Source organism: Bos taurus, chromosome 10 (assembly GCF_002263795.3).
Source record: "Bos taurus isolate L1 Dominette 01449 registration number 42190680 breed Hereford chromosome 10, ARS-UCD2.0, whole genome shotgun sequence".
Lineage (NCBI taxonomy): Eukaryota > Metazoa > Chordata > Mammalia > Artiodactyla > Bovidae > Bos > Bos taurus.
The window spans coordinates 48,124,378-48,147,438 of record NC_037337.1 but is presented as its reverse complement, the minus strand read 5'-3'; the positions used below and the strand labels follow the sequence as shown (position 1 = coordinate 48,147,438).

General features: G+C 36.0%; 1 protein-coding gene across 2 annotated transcripts in view; it reads right to left on the bottom strand.

Moving 5' to 3' along the window:
* VPS13C (vacuolar protein sorting 13 homolog C) overlaps positions 1-23,061 on the bottom strand; it is a 181,339-nt gene that overhangs the window by 68,895 nt on the left and 89,383 nt on the right. For both annotated transcript variants that reach the window (XM_003586568.6, XM_002690847.6), the window contains exons 34-46: positions 22,036-22,183; positions 21,179-21,287; positions 16,828-16,964; positions 14,645-14,801; positions 13,185-13,264; positions 12,643-12,702; positions 11,816-11,972; positions 10,063-10,179; positions 6,870-6,973; positions 6,009-6,176; positions 4,373-4,677; positions 3,076-3,223; positions 200-350 (exon numbers count right to left, since the gene is read on the bottom strand). In XM_003586568.6, coding sequence (XP_003586616.2) covers positions 200-350; positions 3,076-3,223; positions 4,373-4,677; positions 6,009-6,176; positions 6,870-6,973; positions 10,063-10,179; positions 11,816-11,972; positions 12,643-12,702; positions 13,185-13,264; positions 14,645-14,801; positions 16,828-16,964; positions 21,179-21,287; positions 22,036-22,183 — 1,841 coding nt within the window. The remainder of the gene's footprint in view (positions 1-199; positions 351-3,075; positions 3,224-4,372; positions 4,678-6,008; positions 6,177-6,869; positions 6,974-10,062; positions 10,180-11,815; positions 11,973-12,642; positions 12,703-13,184; positions 13,265-14,644; positions 14,802-16,827; positions 16,965-21,178; positions 21,288-22,035; positions 22,184-23,061) is intronic.

Sequence of the window (23,061 nt, the reverse complement as noted above, 5' to 3'; positions counted from 1 at the left end):
AGAGCAATGAGCCCAGTTCTTTCCCCTGGGAACTTCAAGGCAGTCTCAGCCCCTTCTGATCTTCCACAGTAAATAATACAGCATTGGATCAGTTCACACCACATTACACTGGACAATTAAAAAACCCACTAAATGTAAATATGACATTAACATCTAATTCTTTTCAACAATCAAAGCAAAAATCTCCATCAATTTATACCTATGAAGTGCTCAGGTCTACTGGAAACGTCTTGTCTGACTCTCACAGCCTCCTGGGTAGACTGTGTAGGGCTTGGCTGTGAAGAAGCTTCTCCAAGATTCTCTAGCAAAATTTTCATTAAAACTGTTAAGTCATCTCTACTGAGAGCAACCTAGAAACCACAATAGGTTACTGTTAATACAAAACAATAAATGATGCAAAATATCTATGTCTTAACTTATGGTCTGTCAAATAAACTGTTCATCTAACTAAAAAAAATAAGCGAGTTGAGACCATAAATAGCAGGATGAAAAGTATTTTATCTTGTATAGTATTAGACATTACTCCTGTGTGTAGACAGATTTTTGCCTCCACTCATATCCAAGCCCCTGCTTCCGGTACGCCCCTCCTGCTGCCTTAACTGTTACTGTTACTGTAACTCATTCTGTCTGGACCTGTGTTCCTCTCCCCTCTTCCTAGCTCATCTCCATTCTGCTTCTCTCTCTTCTCATCCAGTACCGGCATCCTCCTCCACATTGTCTGCTCTCCCCTAAACTCAAAATAGGAAGAATGCTGTTCAGTTTCCAGTCTCCATCAAGAAGGAAAAAGATGCGCTCCTGCAATGTAGTCTTATTCTCAGTACATGCGTGTCTGCATATACTTAAATCATTTAACCTATCAAGATGATGCCTCCTAGAACAGTAATAAATCCATCTGCACAGAACTGTTAAAAGCCAAAACACAGGCCAAGATGAGCATCTTGCTAATCTCCAACCTTTATAAAAAGGGGATATGTGACGAAAAGAAAAAAAAAAGGCAAGAGATTTTGAGTCAAGTAGATATGTGTCAACTATACCACTCTCAAGCTGTGCTGTTGGCTAAGTTTCTTAGCCTCCTTAACTCATGAGAAATAATATCTTCCTCATCAGTGGCTGCAGAACAACATGAAGCTGCTAGAATAAAGAAAGATGCTACTGGCTGCTAAGACCCATTAAACCTTTTCATCCTTCCATCGTTTGTGCATTTCCCCTACACATACTGAGGCATCCCTAGTGGCTCAGAGATAAAGAATTTGCCTGCCAATACAGGAGATTCAGGTTCGATCCCTGGGTCAGGAAGATCCCCTGGAGAAGGAAATGGCAACCCAATCCAGTATTCTTGCCTGGGAAATCCCATGGACAGAGGAGCCAGGTGGGCTACAATCCATAGGGTTGCAGGAGTCAAACACGACTTAGCAACTAAATAACAGTAATAACCTACACCTAGTAATAGTGATCCAAAAGGTCTTTTTGAAGTTCAGTTGAGTTCAGTTCAGTCATTCAGTCGTGTCCGACTCTTTGCGACCCCATGAATCACAGCACACCAGGCCTCCCTGTCCATCACAACTCCTGGAGTCACTCAGACTCACGTCCATCGAGTCAGTGATGCCATCCAGCCATCTCATCCTCTGTGGTCCCCTTCTCCTCCTGCCCCCAATCCCTCCCAGCATCAGAGTCTTTTCCATGAGTCAACTCTTCGCATGAGGTGGCCAAAGTACTGGAGCTTCAGCTTTAGCATCATTCCTTCCAACCCAAATCCAAACAGGTGCATTCACAGCACCTTTTCTTCTGAACCCTGCAGTACCCTGAGCCCCTCAAATTGTGCCCCTATCCCCAAGGACAACACCTGATTCCCAGCCTAAATGAAAGTGTGGACATATTTTAGCATGAGATGATGACCAGGGATTTCTTATTTGCTCCAAGTCCCAGTCCTTAGAAAATAGACATCACTTTAACTTCCCAGAACTTCTTTCTATATTCATTCCCACTTGTGCTACCAACTGAGATAGCATAGCCTCCCGAAGAACAGCTAACTTCACCACCTCCTAGTATCTGAAAAGGATCCAATGTTAGTTCTGTGATCTAATCTGAGCAAGGGAGAATTTAAGAGAACAGTACTATATCCTAGAATAGAAAAGTCAATACTCTGAATAAACACATGCTCTTCTTTATATATTTATCCATACCACAGACAGGGATCTCTCATTCCTATAACAAGCCTCAATTTTAATATCCTCACTAGTAGAACTCGGCTCCTTTGACCCTTCTTGATATATCTTAGAACTAACTCTGAAATAGTCACAGATATCAAAACCCATTACACTGCCGAATTTTCACTCATCTTCCACACATTCTGTTTAGTCACTCCCTCCTTCCCTATCCCCTACTGCTTGGCTTCAGCAGTTTCACACACAGGCACACAAGAATCCCAAGGTTCCTACACTAGGGTGACCATCTTTGACCAGTATCATCTCTTCCTGTGAGCCTACCTACGACCTGCTAACTACAATACTAAAAATACTGCTGCTTATATGCTTACCAATGAAACATATTCACCTACTGAAAATGCTCTTCTAATTAAAAGCGTGTTTCTATACATTAAAAACACTATTTAAGGTGCTTTGGATGTGGTATCTAAGTATCACTTTACAGGGACTTGCCTGGAGGGTCTATACTTAAGATTCTATCCTTCCAATGCAGGGGGCACAGATGCAGTCCTTGGCTGGGGAACTAGGATCCCGCACACCATATAGCATGGTCAAAAAAATTTTTTACATAAAATTTAAAATATCACTTTTCTTTTATTATTTGTCTTAAAACTTGAACAGAATCTTCTAAAATTACTAATAATAATCTCAGTAGACTCCCTAGCTTTCAACCTCAGAGTTCTTGCTGGCTTCACCAAATATCCAACTAATAAGAAATAAAGAAAAGTGTGAAAAACTACGACACCTTCATTTTCAGTTAACAAAGCATTCCCTTTTAAATGTTTTATTACTTTCCGATGTACACTAGAACTACACTGTGATCAATGACAAAAGACTAGCTAGCGAGCAATTATTTTATACATATACTTACCTGCATAGGTTTTAGTCTTCCTTTTACCTCCACTCCTGGAATTTGCACATACCATGATGCTGCTAAATTTCGCTGTATGTATAAAAGCATGTTGACTGGTTTTAAAATTTCAATGTCATGTTGTGGTAAGTCAGCCTGCAAAATTGTTCTGAAAGATAATTAAAAATTTATTTTATATTTCTAAAATGTACATTTTAAAATGAAGACTATCATCATATGTGTACCAGTTTCCACACAGCATTTTTCCAAACACTAAAGACTGCTATCAGAATTCTTTTAGAACATGCGTCTTTTCAAAAATCAATCAGAGTAAGTTTAGAAAACAGAGCTACATAAAACAAAGCCCATGCAATGCTGATTTCAAAGAAACAAACTGCATGAGTATGACTATTGCGCTATTTACTATCTTTCCCAAAGACTAATAATAGCTACTAACCAATGTCATACAAACAAATGTTACATCCTCCTAAAACATCTCTGAAGGACAAAGAAAGTGGTGCTGTACTAGGCCCTTAGGTTTATGCTATTAGTACTTCTCCAAACTCAAAGGGAAAAGCTCACCAAACCTAGAAGTTAAACAAGCATATTGTAATAGTCATTTCTAGCCTGCCATCTAACACATATTTGAACCACCAAATAATTTGCTCTTGTCATCCAACAGAGCCAACACCTTCCCATTTTGATTTGATAATCCATTAGATAGCTTACTGAGAATTCCTAGATGTGACATGCTTTGGAAACGAGAAATAAATCTTAAATTTTATTATATTTTTAAGAAGGCTTTGTCCATGTATAGCTCTGTGCAAAGCAAATAAATAAATATCTAAATTGAGTATTAACAATAATCTTATAATAGGAAATTTTTATAGAGTAAAAAAACACATCATAAATTTAGTAAGACAAAGTATAGATTCTATGAGGTCCATCACTATCAACCACTAACCAAAAATCAATGGTCAAAGTTTCATGATTAGAAGAAATAAGGAATATGAACCATGAACCACTAGAGTGTTTTACCCTGGCAATGATTCTATAAAAATTCTATTTCTAGTAAGTAATACATAGTTGGGGCTTCCCTGGTGGCTCAGTGGTAAAGAATCCACCTAAAATGCAGGAGATGCAGGTAACTCCTGGGTAGGGAAGATTCCCTGGAGAAAGAAATGGCAACCCACTCCAGTATTCTTGCCTGGGAAATCCCATGGAGAGAGGAGCCTGGCGGGCTATAGCCACAGGATGGAAAAAGAGTCAGACACAACTTAGCAACTAAACAGTATGCAATTGGATTATATATTTATACCTGGACAGCTTTAGCTGAGTGAGTTGGATGTCCATTTTATCAATGATGGGGGGTAGAGAATGATGTCCCCTAGAAACTACATTAAACCGGTTTTCAACTGTGATTAAACCCAGATCTGCTATAATAGCATTAGGTGATACTGAAGACTGAGGAATGATAATAACTGGTGCTTTCAAGTTGATATCCATCAAAAGGCGGAAACTCTTTTCGGCCAAGTCTTTCATGCTGGAAGCAGCTCTTTCTGCAGCCTGGGCCGTAGCTGAGCTCAAAGCTTCTTTGGCAGTTTGAAAATTGTTGAGGAAGTTCTGTGGGAAAATACTGGTATTTAGAGTTCCCCCCAAAACAGGGATTTATTTTTTAAAGGAAAAACTTTTAAAAAGTGAAGCTAAATAAAAGAGGTGATATAAAAGAGATGTTATTTATGACTGTGTACATGAAATAAAATTTAGAAAGATACACTCTGATATATTAACATGAACAAGAGTCCCTTCACTTTATGTATTTCAGAATTATTTGTTTATTGACAAATTTTGGTAGCAATTCTTTTTTGTGTGTATGAAAATCACAATGTTTATTGACGACTTGCTAAATGCTTTACATGTTTTTCTTTGTTTCATATTTTTTAAGTTTATTTATTTAAATTGGAGGCTAATTACTTTACACAATTGTGGTGGTTTCTGCCATACATGGACATGAAACCTCCCTTTCACTCATTTAAAACCTCCCTTTTACTCATGAATGTTGGCCATTTTAACCCAAATTTACATAAAGAGGTGGAGGAGAAAGCTTTACGGCTCCCAAAGTAGCTTTGAATCTGTACCTCTAGGTCATAGTAATAAAGTCTAGTTTTAGAAACTAAGGTTTTGCCTGCTTATTTCTGAAGATTCTTTTCTTAAGTGTACTTCAACATGAGCAAAGGTGCTTAAGTTTTACAATCTTGCTATCACTAACAAGAGTCAAAAATTATTTATTTAGAGTAAGATACCATTCATCTCAAATTCAACTAAACACAGAAAGTCTTTTCCCAAAAGAGAAAAGAACTAGAAGCGATATTCTTGATGCACATCCATTAATAACACAGATGGCTTATTCAGTTGTTTATTTAACTAACCCCCCTCCAAATAAATTACTTTTCAGAAAAATAAAACATCATGGTTTACATAGAAATGTGTGATTTGAAAGCTTTGATTAACAGTCCTGCTAAAAGAAAGGTATAGGCAAATTAAACTCATTACTCCATGAAACTTACATGGAAATAAATAATTAAAAGAATTTTATGGCTTTCTTTATTATAATTATAATCAAAGCTGTAAGTTCCAGTATTAGCCCTTCCAATGCCTAATGGTCTCCTTAAAGGATTCTTTTAGCTAACCATATTTTAAGGGTATCTCTCAAAACAACTAAAACTGAAAAGCCATAACAAACATCAGAAAGTATTTTCAAACTATGTAACTATGTTAAAGAATGATCCTTCATAGTTGGTTCAAACCAATAATAACTGTAATAATCTATTTAGCATTTAGGAGTTTATCACACAACCCTATTTAGTAAAGATTTTGACTATCTAGATTCAGATACACAGACAAAGATATTTAGGCTTCAATGAGAAATAAATATATTTTTAAAATAAACTTACCAAAAGAGACATGAAGAATTTATGAACATACACAATCTGAATACAACCCACTTTGAGACTAAGTTTGCCATCTACTTTAGACATATCAGAATAGGCCTTTCCTTCTGTGGCATCTGGATAAAGAGTCATTTCAAACCTAAAGACTTCATCTCCCAAAATAGAGACAGCCTAAAAGTATTAAATTAACTCGTTATTACATCAAAAGAATTGTATCATTGTATTACACAGTTTCTTATTACAGAGTCCTTGACATACAAAGAAGCATCATTTATATCCAAGCTTCAACAAAATACTAGTTAAAAGCATTTAACTTGACAATAACATTTTCCTAAATCTCTAAGAAAAAGGTTTATCAATGGAGATATCAATCACTTAATTGGTCAAAAATTACTTTAACACATCATCTAGTCTACATACTGGAGAAGGCAATGGCACCCCACTCCAGTAGTTCTTGCCTGGAAAATCCCATGGACAGAGGAGCCTGGGAGGCTGCAGTCCATGGGGTCGCTAAGAGTCAGGCACGACTGAGCAACTTCACTTTCACTTTTCACTTTCATGCATTGGAAAAGGAAATGGCAACCCACTCCAGTGTTCTTGCCTGGAGAATCCCAGGGACGGGGCAGCCTGGTGGGCTGCCTTCTATGGGGTCGCACAGATTCAGACGTGACTGAAGCGACTTAGCAGCAGCAGCAGTCCATATACAATGTGAAAGCAGACAATGACCATATTCACGGCCAATTCCCAACAAACTGCCTGACACATGACAGATACTACATATACACTGAACAAATGATTAAAGACATCTCCAGACACAAAAAAACAAAAATAAATTTCAATACTGAAACACATTTTTTTAATTACCTTTTTGTGAATGGATGTTAAATCAACATTCGTAACTATGATATCCTTAAGTCTGGCAAACATGTCGGTCTGCTTTGGCCGCACAGAGACAGAGGCATCCATTCCTGTGGGAAATACAACACTTTTAATCTAATCCAAGTGAACTAATTCAGTGTTATTTAAATTCAATAATATACTACCAAGATAGAGAACAGATAAAATTACTATTAGACATATGTGAAGTAACAACTTAGTTTTTAATAGTTTTTTAAAAATGTTTTGGCTGTGCCATGTGGCATGTCAGATCTCAGTTCCCCAGCCAGGGATCAAACCAGCTCCCCCTGCACTAGAAGCACAGAATCTTAACCACTGGACCGCCAGGGAAGCTCCAAAGGTAGCAACTACTATGTATGAGATACTTATTAAATATTACAATATCTTCAAGTGCTAGAAGCATCTCACCCATAAAATCTGTGGAAATTTCAAAACAAAAGTAATCAAATTTCAAAGACAATTAATCACAGGTCTCCAAAAACAAGTATCCTGGGCATTAGCATGATCAAAATCAGTCATTTAGGACAACACCTAACATACGTTGAACAGTCATTTTATAAACATTATATAATGAAAACTATTAATCTGAAAACTATGAATAAATATAATTTGATGAATAAATACTATTCTTTCTACAATAAACTTTATCCAAAACACAATTTCTCTCCAAAAAATGTTTGTCATTTTCATGATTTCTAAAGGCATGATTTTTAAAAACACTTCTCAGAGTGAATCGGAGAATGGCTATAGCTCAACCCCAAAAATGAACCTAGATCATTACCACGTTACCCATAAACAGATCCTTAGTAGTATCTGCTGAATGGAACTGATTTTCTAACCCCTGTTAACTGCTTATTATGTACATGACAGGCATTTTTCTTAATATATGCAAATATGCAAACTTAATCCTCACAACAATCCCATGAATAATTATTATAACAATGTCCATTTTATAGATGAGGAAACTCAGGCATGGAAACATAAATTAACGTGCTCAAGGTCAACCAGTAAGTTTTAGAGCCAAAATTTGAACCTTGACAGGCTGTTCCAGAATCCATGGTATAATCTGAACTCATCTTTCTATCAGGCTGATGATAAGTAAAGCTTATAAAATTTCTTTTAGAAACCTCTTTTACTGATGTTATATACGCACAAAAGGCAAGGGCCATAGGACAATGACATTTTCTTTACTCAGTGAGATGCTCTGCTATTCATTTCTCAGTTTAAACTCATATTATTTTGAAAATGCAAACAGAACATGAGACTAAATCTTAGACTTATTCTGAAAAAAATTTTAAAATATAACAAATGTCTTATATCAGTCATGAATCATAACAAATTTACTTCTAACATTTCAAAGCATATCTCTGAAAAGTTTGCAGGAGTCTTCAATATAAATAAACCCAAAGATGACTCATGATGATCTAAAGGGGTGGGATGGTGGGGGGGGAGGTTCCAGAGGGAGGGGATATATGTACACATATGGCTCAGATGGTAAAGAATCTGCCTGCCAATGCAAGAGACCCAGGTTCAATCCATGAGTTGGAAAGATTCTCTGGAGAAGGAAATGGCAACCCACTCCAGTATTCTTGCCTGGGAAATCCCATGGACACAGGAGCCTGGCAGGCTACAGTCCAGAAGGTCGCAAAGAGTCTGATGTAACTAAGCAACTAACACACTCACTTTTTATAGCTCATTCACTTTTTTTTTTTTTTAATGACTGTGCTGGGTCTTCACTGCTGCACCCAGGCTTTTTCCTAGTTACGTTGACCAGGGGCTACCCTTCTTTGCAATGCTAGGGCTTCTCATTGTGGTGGCTTCTCTTGTTGTGAAGCATGGACGTGCGTAGGCTTCAGTAGTTCTGGTGCAAGGGCTCCGTAGTTGTGGTTCCCGGGCTCCAGAGTACAGGCTCAACAGTTGTGGTGCATGGCTTAGTCACTCCACAGCCTGTGGTATCTTCCTGGAACAGGGGTTGAACCCATGTCTCTTGCACTAGCAGGCTAATTCTTTACCACTGAGTCACCAGGGAAGCCTACCGATTCACTTTTTTATACAGCAGAAACTAACATAACATTATAAAGCAACTATACTCCAATAAAATATTTCAAAAATAAATAAATAGGGCTTCCCTGGTGGTTCAGCAGTAAAGAATCTGCCTGCAATGCAGGAGATGCGTCCAAGAAACACGGGTTTGATCCCTGGTTCGGGAAGATCTCCTAGAGAAAGAAATGGCAACCCACTCTAGTATTCTTGCCTGGGTAATCCCATGGACAGAGGAGCCTGGCGGGCTACAGTCCATGAGGTCCCTAAAGAGTCAGATGCAACTTAGCAACTAAACAACAAATACATAATAAAGTTTACCATTTAGAAAATTAAAAAATGGAAAGTTGTATCTTGTTAATGAATGAGAAAACTCAATATCATTAAGATATCAATTCTCCCTAAATTGGTCTACAGATGCAATGCAATTCCAATTAAAATACTACAAGGCTAAGAAAAAAAAAATGCTACAAAGCTTTTTGTTGAAATTGGCTGTTGTCCTTGAAGTCGCTAAGTCATGTTCAACTCTTTGTGACCCCACAGACCATTGCACACCAGACTCCTCTGTCCTACACTATCTCCTGGAGTTTGCTCAAATTCATGTCCATTGAGTCTGTGATGCTATCTAACCATCTCATCCTCTCCCGTCTCCTATTCTTTCTGCCTTCAATCTTTCCCAGCATCAGGGTCTTTTCCAAGAGTCGGCGCTTCACATCAGGTTGTCAAAATATTGGAGCTTCAGTTTCAGCATTGTTCCTTCCAATGAATATTCAAGGTTGATTTCCTTTAGAATGGACTGGTTTGATCTTGCAATCCAAGGAACCAAGAGTCTTCTTCAACACCACAATTCAAAAGCATCAATTCTTCGGTATTCAGCTTTCTTCATGGTCCAACTCTCACAACTGTGAAGTTGGAAAGCTAATGGTAAAATTTACACGGAAATGCAAAGAATGTGGAATAGCCAATCAGATGAGGGAAAAAATATAATTTTACTAACTGTTACTGAAATCTTGGGGGAAAAAAAAAGACAAGCCATGAGAAATCTACCATGCAACAAGCTCATTCTTCCTGAAGGTCTATGTAAAACCAAAAGTACCTACACCAAGGAATAAGTACTTACCATGTATTCTAATATCTGCAATGTTACACTTCTGATCACAGACAAAAACATTAAATGCATTTAATTTAGCGGTGACCTTTAAATCAAACACATCGTCTTGAGAAGAGTTGCTGGATACTGAAAAGTAACAAAATCCTTGTGATCAGCAAAATGTAAAGAAGATATAGCACATAAAATAATCTCAAATTCACTAGAAGTACAATATGAACTGTGAAGAACCAAAAAGGTCTCCATTAAGATTATACATAATATTATTTTTAAATCAATTTTCAAATGCCAATCAGACAAAAACTAGTATTTTTCCATCCAAATTAAAAATAAAGGCAACCTTTATTAGCACCTGGTAAGTACAATTTTGTTAGATGGAAAACTTTACTATAACTTTTCTCCTAGAAAAAAAAGAAAAATCCCTATAATAGAATTCTAGGGTTCTAATAGAGATAAATTTTGATTTGGAACTTCTTTTCACATCATATATTAGATCAAAGAAAAGTATTTCATGAAAAACTGAAATGGTAAATTAGTAAAAATATGTATTATTAACTATGACACATACAATACATGTTAATAACTATACAGCCAATTTCTCTAGACTGTATTCTGTTTCTCCATGAAGAATCCTAAGATAAAGTCTATAAGAAATGAACATAAAGAGCTAAAGTTAAGGAACAAAAAGCTACTTTATAATATGTATTTGTGTCTGTGTACATGTCTAAGAATCACAATCAAATGGATTCCCTTAATCTATTTTAGTTCAAGTCTGGATTGATAAATATAAGATATAATTTCCTAGAGATGTGTCTTGACTGAAGGAAACAATGTTTCTTATAAAACTGTAAAAGTATGGGGACATCAGTCCTTAATCACCAAGATGATAAAAGAGTTTGTTTGTTTTCCCTTAAAATTTAAAGTAGCATAATCAAACCATAAAAGAACAGCTACACAGCATAACTAGAATATTGCTTCTTTGGATTAGGATTTTTTTATAGTTTATTGTGAGCTTAAATACTCCCTGTATCAGATCTAATATTACTAACAGCTTTATACTTTAAAGATGCCAGTAATATAGATACTGCAACCAATTATGGTCTGAAAATTAAATGACCAGATATTTAGATACTCACACCATATGATATGAAAGAAAAATAATTAAAGTAATATTTGACTTAAAAATAGGCACATATTCACTCAGGCTATACTACATCTAATATTTTCAGGGCACAAGTCATGGCATGTGCCCATATCTCTATGTGACTTAAATCCAGTTTTGGTTTGAAATCAAAGTGAGTCTGTCTCTTCCATGAGATTATTCCTTTTGTGTCTTGCAAAGCTTAAATCTGTTGAGTACCAGGTAGTTTTAACTGACTGAAATGGGCCTTTGTTACTATGCATGACTGTGATCATACTTTAATTTCTTCCTTTCTCACTTTCACTAGAGTGAAGGCTATGGGCACATCAATGCAAAGTATATACGACTTTATTTCATGAAAAAGCAAGGCAGTGGAATCAAATATAAATACATGGTTAATATTAAACACATATTTAAAATCTCTCACTAAATTTATATCAATACCATAAGAGTAAAATCCGCTTTCTTTTGAAACCAACATAATCTGTTAAAGCACTGGAAACATTAAGGTGCTAAATGGTTATCTTAGCTTAAAAATACAAGTTATTCTGTTCAGTTCAGTTATTACATATGATTATTAAAGTTCAGGTAGAAAGTATGAGACCATGACTCAAAAGTTAATACCAGTTTTGGCAATGATACTTCTGGACTCCCCCATAAGTGGTTTCAGCTCCGAGTCCTTCTTAGAAGGTTCAGAGGATGGAACAGCAGAGGACAAAAAATCCATGAAGGACAGTAAAGCTTCCAAATGAAGAACTAAGTCTAAAGATGAAAATGAAACCTAAGATAATGAACAATTAGAGAGGCAAATTTCAGATATGGAAACATTTTTATGTCAAACTTCAACATATACAAGTAGCCCAAGAATAGTTCAACCAAGGACCTTTTTTATTTGAGAAAGAATTCACTATTACTCTGTTAATCCTTTATCAGACAATAAACTAACACTGCCAACTTCCACACATGACCATACTTCTAACTTCAACAGAACTTGATAGCTTTTAAGTAAAGATTTAGAAGTATTATCAGCCTTAGCTCAGTCCCCTTATAGAAGGTTCCAGGCAATGTCTGTACTGAGCCATACTTTCTGCCTGATTTTTTTTCTAATCCTAAAGTCAGTTAACAATTCAAGTGCTTAATGCTTCCATTAATAGGATGTCAAATAAGAGTTGTAAATAAAATTCCCTTAAAAATGTATTATTTTGTCCTCAACAAGGAATCATTAATTTGTACGTGGGAAACAAATAGTCTTTTAGGAAATCAAATAAACTTTTGTAATAATTTTATCTCAGCTCTATATTCATTTCTTCCATCTACAAGATTAGATCTATTATCATTACCACTCTTACTCTAATTTTAGAACTCACAATCTCACAGCTAAAGATGGCTTTGAAGCTATATTTAATCATTAACATATACCCTAGCCTTACAGTGAGTTAGAAAAGACATACCTCAAGTGTTTTTTTGGTATTGTCATGAGTGGTTTTAAATTCTGGTCCATCAGTGTCTGCCTACAAATAATGGAGGATTAAATCACCAGGTTGGAAACAATAAAAATTCACACAGTGCAAAATATATATACATATAGTCTTTACTTTTCAAAGCATGCTATGAAAACACTATAAATATATTTTTTAAAGCAAAGAAGAATATGCCAAAAACACAACCACATAAGTAATTCTCACATTCTGTAAAAGCAAAATCCCAAACTAGGAGGAAATGCTAAAGGTAGGGAAAATGCTAGTGCATGTAGATTATATTTTGCTTCAAGTTACAATGGAACTTTGCATATTTCCACTTATTCAAAAACATACAATTAACTCTGAAGGTTACTGAAATGATCCAGGACTGTCAGATGCTTGCATAATGCACTATAATCAACCAGTTTTAGAATAAAAAATTTTAGGGGAAAAAACTGAGACATTGAATATGGGGGAACTACGTAACTTCATACATTCAAATATTAAAGAATTTTAGAACTAAAACTAGGTACCTTTGTCAATAACATTTTCAGAAGGGGTTCATCTGTTACATTGGAAGAGTTAATAATGTGAAGAGGTCCTCCTTTAAAGTCTAAAAGAGAAAGAGAGATCATGAAGTCTTTCAGATATTTCAAATATATTAAAAACAGATCAGCCAGATACACAACATATACATTTCCCAAACCTCAACAGTTGGGTGGTGCAGTGGATAAGAATCCACCTGCCAGTGTAGAGGAAACAGGTTCCATCCCTGGTCCGGGAAGATTTCATAATGCTGTGGAGCAACTAAAGCCTGTGTGCCCTAGGGCACTTGAGCTACAACTACTGAGCCTATGTGCTGCAACTACTAAAGCCTGAGTGCCCAAGAGCCCGCATTCCACAACTACGGAGCCTGCAGGCTGTAGTTACTGAAGCCCTTGAACCTAGAGGCAGTGCTCTGCAACAAGAGAAGCCACCACAGCAAGAAGTCCCCTGCACCAGAACAAAGAGCCACCCAAACTCACCCCAACTAGAGAAAGCACATGCAAAGCAACGCAGACCCAGCACAGGCAAAAATAAACCATGAAAATACATTTTTAAAGAATTCAAGAGTTGTATGCTAAAAATGGTGACTTTTACTATATGTATCATATCTCAGTAAAACTGGCTTTGAAATAAAATCCAAGATACTCCACAAAGACAAAAAACCAGCACTAGCCAATTACAAATGATATAATATTTGGTACTACTGGTATTACTTATTTCAACAAATAAGAATATATTAAAGGACAAAGCTAAAAAATACTTAAACTGGGGATTATTCTCAATACAAGTCTGCTTTACTTAAAGTGACCCCATAGAATTCCAATGAACTTTAAATACCCGTATTAACTTTAAAAGTTACTTTGGTGCAATTTAGAAAGTGAATTTGAAAGGTTGAAGAGACTACAGAAGAATGCTAAACTTTTTCCTCTATATATTTTCATATTGCTTGTTATTTTTTACAAGTATATATTAATATTATTAATATATTAATATAACAAAAAAACACTGCTGTAATTTAAAAATAAATTTAAAAATCAAACAAAAAATTTACTTTCTAGTAAACTAACTCACCTTTCAAAAAGGGTCCCTGGGCTCTCTACCTGAGTATTGTACTTGGGTTGTGATTTCCTAATATGTCAGTTCACAGAGAATAGTTATAATGTTGCCTTTTACAAGTTCTGAAGTGAATGAGACATAGGCCTCATTCTTCTTTTAGATATATTCTACTTTGTGCTAAATATTTAGATATAGATTACTTTATGATCAATTACTACATAGATAATGAATTTTTAATTTTTAAATATCAAATTACTTTCTACTAAATGTAATAAATTTAAACTAATTAAATAATTACAGTGACACTAAAAGATATGCTTAAAGTTTATAAAAAGGTAGGGACTTCTGCCTATTACATGCACAATTTACAAAGACTACACTTCATACTTACCAGTGAACTCAAAGCATCGCATACTAATCTTTTTTAGATAAGCTTCAGCAGTCAGGTCATAGGCTTTAACTCTAGCTTCCAGTCCAAGCTGCAGGACATTTAGTTCATGTAAAGGCCTTCCTTTCTTTTCTGCTTTTTCCATCAAAGTAATCACAACCTAGAAAAAGATACCAGTATTACCACAAACTATTTCACTAATAAACAATGAAGATATGTTAACAATTTAATAACCATCCAGAGTGATATAATAAAAAATTCACCCAATGTAAAGATGTGCACTTCTATTTGTGTCTGGAAATTGCCTAGGGTTATTTACTTTGGAGGCACACTTACCTGTTCAGATTTTTAAAGCACAGCCAATATATTCTAGTGGATTTCAAGACAGCTAGGAAAAAAAAAAAAAGTGGTTCTACCTAATTCTCAGAAGTCCTAGTCTGATGGATGGTGTCAGACTAAATCTCAAAGTCTGAGATATACAGTCAATTTTTCAACTACACTTAAGGCAAGGTTTCTCAACCTTGGCACCAATGACATCTGGGGCTGGGTCATCCTTTCCAGGGAGGAGCAGTCCCAAGCACTACAGGCTGTTCAGTGGCATCACCGGCCTCTACCCATTGGCTGCCAGTAGACCCTCTCTCTGGATGGCAAAAACCAAAACTCTCTCCAGATGATGCCTATTATCAGCAAACTGCTTCCTCCCACCCTAATCACTGTCCTCACAAAGACAACTGTAATTACATGTATCACAAATGATATTAAAAAGGACTTATGGGTTTTTCTATGTACATATGTTAATGAAGCCCATGTGCAAATAGAATGATTCATCTATCAACGTTTCAATTATCAAAGCTTAAAAATCTTCAATAACTCTTAATATCACCAGAAAAACAGCAGAGGTTTAACATTAAGGAAGTTTGTTTCAAAGCATATATTTCAGATTTTAAAAGTAGCATTCAATTGTTTAAAAATTTATTATGCTTAACTCAGAGACAGAATATAACCTCTACACAACTATTTAACGATGAAGGGATTTTTAGGGGAAATTTTTTTCTTCCAAGTCCCTCTGTGTGACGCTTTCCCTCATATAAACATGTTTATGTCTGGTTCCTCTCTCTACCCTGTCCCAGTCCCCTTCCTGAATCCTGTTTCTCAGACTCCATTTTATTACTCTTTAAAAATGCAACCCAAATCTCACTTCCTCCAGGAAATCTTCCCTGATCCTCTCAGACTGCTTAGATGCCCTCTTCCTACTGTGAGGGCACCAAGGACGGAAACCACCTGCCTTGGCCGGGCATGATGATAACCGCTTGCCTGAACTGTCTCACAGCAGAAGGTCCATAAGGAAAACAGAGCTTCCCCTGAAAACTAATGGACAGAATTCGGGATAAAAGCGGATAATAGGAGGGAGGAGATGCCAGCGAACAAACCCAGAAGAATTCAGACAGGGCCAAAAGGAGGAGGGAGGAGACAATATGTCCAGCCAACCTCCCAGAAGCCCTCACACTGCTATCGACATTGGCCGAGTCACACGTGCACCATCAGGAAGACCCTGAGTCACCAAACGTATTTGGTGAGCAAGATGACTGGCCAGAGATAACCTGGCAACCAACCCCATTACCATGAACCACAGACTGGGAACCACATGACAGAATGTAATTTAATGGGAATATTACAAAAATGTTAATAGTTTTCTTGTTTGAGTTGAGTCTATGCCTTTTACCTTTGTTTCCTTAGCACTCAGCACATGCAATGAGTATTTGTTACATGTGTGAATACAGAAGAGGAAAACTCATTTACTCTTTCCTTAAGAATCTGAAGCTGGACAGCAGACTAAAAATAAGATAACATCTTTTAAATTTATACACATTTTATTCTATTGTATTAATGGTTACTATCATTTTCAAAGAATTTTCTCAGTCCTTTTCCTGTCTTTCCTATACAAAATCCAAAGCAAGCCACATTCCATTTGTCCTAAAATCATGTGAAAAGTGTGTTAGAGGGCATACTACCATTTTTTCTATGAAATATTATAACCTCAAAAAATAACTCATCTTTAATGCTCAAATTTATAAATATTACATCTACATACAAATTACAAATAGCCTATGTAAGATTTTTTTAGTAATTCCAAATATCCATTATCTATTCACCTCATTTTATAAAAACAGATGAAAATTACACACCTCTTTAATTTCAAAATTCAACAGCATATTAATGATGTCTACAGATTTTATTTCTTCTACTCCAGCTGTTGAAGTATCTTGAGAAACATGCACATCTTGTTTTAATGTAGAGATTTCAAGTGGCTCTTTAATTTCACCTAAAGAGGTTTAAAAGAAATTGATTTACCTCTATTCACACATTTCCTACATGAATACTCAATGAGGACTTAGACAAGTACTCCAGACTTGGTGCAAGCATTCAAAATCTACACATCAGAATTATACAGCCCCAGCCCTTAGAGAGCTCAGTTTAGTAGAAGATACATAGACACACACACACATCATATATAGTACAGACAAAATAATCAGGCTTCAACTGCTTATTAAATAGACAAACGTTGACAGACTCTATGTAAGTGGATAGAAACCACGTAACTAGGCAAGACACTGCCATAAGGAGATCAAGAAAGTCTTAACAGGACAGTTATCTTCAAGTGGAACTGGAGGATCTCCTCAGAAGAGACAGATAGGAATAAAATAAGAGGCAGCAGAAAATCACAGAGAAAGAACACATCAGGACAGGTTTTGCAAACAGAAAGGAGTTTGAAATGGTTAAATCATGAGGAGAATAACAAGAACGAAGGTTTGATAAGAAAAAAAGCAGGGGAAAGTTGAAGCTTCTTATGCCATACCAAAAACCAAAAGTAAAACCAAATGACTATGGGCTTGGTGTCCTGAAATTCATACCCTGAAACACAACAAAATTTGCTTTCCAAACTGTAATACACAACACTAATAACAGCTATCACTTGCTAAGTACTCACCTCTGTGTAGGATGTGTGGTAACAGATGTACATGGACTAGCTCAGTTAACTCTCCTAACAATACTTTGATGTAAAAACTTTATTGTTCTCACTTCCCAGATGAGCAAACTGAGGTCCCAACAGACTCAGTGCCTTGCTTAGTGTTTTCCATGTGGAAAACCACTGCTGTTAATTACTACCTTTGAGAAAGCGATAAACAGGGCAAGGCTTCTTAACTATCCCCTTATTTTAGCACTGTTTCAGGCATACTGTGATCCAGGGGAAATAATTCTAGCAAATGTTTTGCTTTTAGGAAACAATTCCTAGAATAGGCAAAGATTTCTTAAATAGAAAATAAAAAGCCCTCATCATTTAAAAAATATGTATTAGAGTTCATTAAAAGTAACTAATTCTATAAACAGAAGGCCCATTAAGAGTGAAAAGGTAAACCACAGATAGAGAGAAGACATTTCTACACACATACTAACATGTATACATATAGCAAACGTAACCAGCAAAGGGCTCCTATCCAGAATGAATAAATAATTCCCATACACCAATTATAAAAAAAGACCACACCTTAATAAAAATGGTCAATAGACTCGAATGTGTGAGTAGTTGCTCAGTCGTATTTGACTCTTTGCAACCCCATGGACTGCAGCCTGCCAGGCTCCCCTGTCCACAGAATTTTCCAGGCAACAATTCTGGAGTGGGTTTGCCATTTCCTTCTCTAGAGGAATCTTCCCGACCCAGGGATCGAACCTGCATCTCTTTCGTCTCCTGCACTCGCAGGTGGATTCTTTACCACTGAGCACCTAGGAAGCCCCATACTACACTTGATCTTAGTCAAAAGGCTGAGAAAACTTGAATGACCATGTCGAAAAAGAGAATATCCAAATAACCAATAAGCATATGAAAAGATCCTCAATTTCATTAGTTACCAAGGAATAAATAAAAACCAAAGACTGACAATGGTCTTCTTGGTGAGAATGTGAAAAAACTGGAACTCTCATACCCAGCTGGTAGCAAAGTAAATTGATTCAACCACGTGGAAAACTGATCAGTATAACCTGGCGTAAGTTACTGAAGCTAAATGTAAGCTAACATATAAGCCAGTAATTCTACTCTGAGTTGTATGTTCAGAACAAAAAAAGTAATATAACTGTACCAAAAGATTGTGCAATAACTTTCATAAAAACTTTACTCATGATAGTCAAAAACTGGAAACAGGAATAAAAGGAACAAACTAGTACTAGATACTCCAACGGATGAATCCCACAAACAAAATGTTTAATGAAAGAAGCCAAACAAGAAAAAATTTTTGTATGATTCCATTTATATGAAATTCAAAAACAGGGAAAACTACTCTATCTACGGTATTACAAACTAGAATGGCAGTAAATTCTGGGTAGATCTTAGGGGAGGGTGGGAGTTTGGTACTGACCAGGAAAGGGCATAGGGAGGGCTCTAGTGTGCAGTGCTGGAAATGTTTTATATCTTAATCTTGGTGATTACACCAGTGTAGCCATATATAAATAAGTTCACTGAATTTACACTTTACTATATGTGTTAACATATTGTAAAAAAATAAGACACCCCTCCCTAGTTTTTTTGGTGTGTGTGTGTGTGTCTGTGTTGTTGTTATTGTTGTTTTTGAGATACAACTGACTTAAATTATTGAACGCAAATCCAAAGCTGGTGCTCCCTGACAACCTGGAGGGGACAGGGTGGGAAGGAAGGTGGGAGGGGGTGCAGGAGGGAGGGGACACATGTATGCCTACGGCCAATTCATGTTGATGTATGGCAATAACCATCACAATATTGTAAAGTAACTATCCTCCAATTAAAATTTTAAAATATTGTATTAGTTTTAGGTAAAAAAAAAAAAAAAAAGAACAGCTCTTTAAAATCGAAAAAAAATACAGTGGTATACCATTTTTTCACTCAGCAAATTGGCAAAAATTTTTAAATCTGATAATATGCTGTGTTAGAAAAGGCACAGAAAAACAACCTGATGGGAGTACAAAACACTCATGCTCATTTTGCGTATAAGCTCTATGAGGTTCAACTGTCAAAACAATAAGTGAAATTAAATTTTATTACATGTACTAATTAAATTATTATTTTAACAAAAACTAAATACTCTTTTATCCAGTAGTCCTGGTATTTTTCCAACAGATAAACATGTACTTGTAAAAGTGTATGCACTAGAATAATTAATGCAACATAATAAAAGTGAAAGACTGAAATAAACCTGACATGTCCATTAATAGGGACTTTATAAATTATGATACTTCAATAGAATACCAAGCATCCATTAAAAAGAATGAGTTAGATCTATACACAGCATATATACAGATATGGAATGAACACCAAGATACACTGTGTATGTGTACATGCTGCTAAGTCATGTCAGTTGTGTCCTACTCTTTGCACCCCCATGAACTGTAGCCTGTCAGGCTCCTCTGTCCATGGGATTCTCAAGGCATGAATATTGGAGTGGGTTACCATGCCCTCTTTTAGGCTATGTGTATATACATACATATAAAACAGCTTAGAAAATAAGTCTGGTAGTTACTTTGCCTCAAGTTAAAGGGCCAATGTATCTAATAATTTAAATCCTCTTGCATTTATATTGCAGTACAATTTTTTCCGTATCTTTGTTTAGTTCCGTATCTTTGTTTATCAACCACCTCAGTTTTTACATCTATATTACTAGTGTGTGCATGCTCAGTTATGTTCGACTCTTTGAGACTCCATGGACTACAGCCTATGAGGTTCCTCTGTCCATGGGATTTTCCAGGCATGAATACTGGATTGGGTTGCCATTTCCTTCTCCAGGGGATCTTCCCAACCCAGGGATCAAACCTACATCTCCTGCATTGTCAGGTGGATTCTTTATCACTGAGCCTCCAGGGAAGCCCCAGGTATATTACTACTAAATCTTATTTTAAAGTCAGATTGAGTAGGCTACATAGCATACTGTCAACTTAAATTTTCTTCTTTCCTATATGTGCAAATTTAAAACTTATTCCAGGAATTCACCACTGATCTGAAACCCTTCTTTCTGGCTTCCTCCTAACTCATGCAACTTAGAAATAACTGACAGTTTGCTTAACTTAAAAGCAAACTGTCGTTTTATTCAATAGTATCTTATTTACTTTCTCGGTAATACAAATCACAGTTGTAAATATGTATTCATTTATTTCATTTTTATTGTCTATCACCCCTACTAAATTGTGCTGCTGCTGCTGCTGCTAAGTCGCTTCAGTCGTGTCCGATTCTGTGTGACCCCATGGAAGGCAGCCCACCAGGCTCCCCGATCCCTGGGATTCTCCAGGCAAGAACACTGGAGTGGGTTGCCATTTCCGTCTCCAATGCATGAAAGTGAAAAGTGAAAGTGAAGTCGCTCAGTCGTGTCCGACTCTTTGCGACCCCATGGACTGCAGCCCACCAGGCTCCTCCACCCATGGGATTTTCCAGGCAAAAGTACTGGAGTGGGGTGCCATTGCCTTCTCCTACTAAATTGTAAATAACTTATATTATGCCGCCTATTGTTAGCCTCTTACCTGTCTCCTGTATTCTCGGTTTTACTTTATTCAAATCTTCAGGAGCCTCACCAAGATTTTCTGCTAGTATTCTAAATAAAAGATTAAGATCTTCTTGATTTAGATTAACCTGTGAAATACAATGTTCCAAGAAAAGATAATTTCATTTTTAATGAAACAATTCTAACACAGAAAATAAATCCTTAGTAACAAAACACTAAGGACCGAATAATCTTAATGATGACTAAAAAATTATATAATCACTATACACTCAAGTATTTCACTACTTATTTCATGTCAAAGTGAAGACAGTGTCTGAGAAAAACAGTATGATTTATGAGTCAGTATTAGTTTCATCTACTTAATCAATATGATTCTCAGTGAAAGTTAATAATGATTAAAGAAATCAGATCACCTTTTTTTAAAGAAATTAATTTTGGAACAGAAGTGCTACTATGCACATATAAGTGCTATTTTTTAAATAATAACAATTTCAATGTAATAGAAAGGCCATCTTCAATATAAAAAATAGGGTTCATTCAATGCTATAATTATCTTATGGGTACTTAGATATCCCTAAAATAAAAGGTTGTATATATAATATATAGAAGAAATAGAATTATAATATACTGATACTAATAATTTACAAGTAGATCTTTGCTAATGTGTACATATAACAAATTTAAAAGCTAAAGAACACTTAACTAAAGATTAAATTCTACTAAAAACAATGAAGATACTGTTGGACAATATCACACTGAAATTTTTCTTACAACAATCAGTGAAAAAAAAAGTCCACATTTCATTTGGATTTATAATGAGAAAATCTTCAGAGTCTCAACTTTCAATAACAAGGTTTTCTCCACTCATCTACTCACATTCATTGACTCAAGATGTCCTTTAATTTCCACAACAGGCACCTTGTGGTACCAAGATGCAGCTAGATTCCGATTTACAAAAAACTCCAAGTTAATTGGGTGCAACAGCTGAATATCAGGATGGGAGATTCCTGGCTGGATCACTGTCCTTATGGGAAATATAATTGATATATACGCATAAACATAGGGGTAAATGCAATATATCATTGAAAAAAAAACAGAAAGTCCAAAGTTGTTGCTCTAAATGCTGATTTGAAACACAATGCTGTTTTAGTGTTTTCTAAACTTGATTTATAGTTAATTTAATCTACAATGCACCAGCATGAACAGATTAAAATACAGCTGATCTTTGAACTTCATGGGGCGGGGGTGGGGGGGGGGTGGGCGCTAGTGGTGACAACCTTCCACTCAATCATGTAACTTTTACTTTGCCCTCCATATTTTGGTTCCTCTGTATATGCAGTTCCTCCACAACTATGGCTCCAAACAACCATGGGCTGTTAACACTGCATTATTTACCAATGGGAAAAAATCTGCTTATAAGCAGAATCATGCAGTTCAAACCCATGTTGTTCAAGGGTCAACTGTATATGATACACAATTAACCTTTAAAAAATTTTTTTCTTTAAACAGAAGATAGATGACAACAATTTTTAAAAAGAAACTGATATCACTGACAATATGGAGGAATTATCTGTACAGTTGTTCAAGGATTCATACATACGCTGGTACAGAGATTAGAGAAAAAAGCGGCATTTGAAAAGCAAGCTCTAAGTTTATAAAGCTCTTCACCAGGATTCTTTTCTTGACATGCCTTATAATCATTCCTTTTTTACTCAAGATAATTAAATATCCTTGGATGGGGTAGAAAATGATTTTAAAATGAATGGACACACTTTCAAATGTCCTCTGGTGTGAGCCCAAGAGACACATCATAACTTACACAGCACTCCTGCCAAAAATGTATAAGCTCAATTAAATCATGAGGAATCACTCAGACAAAACTGAGACTCATTCCATGAAACA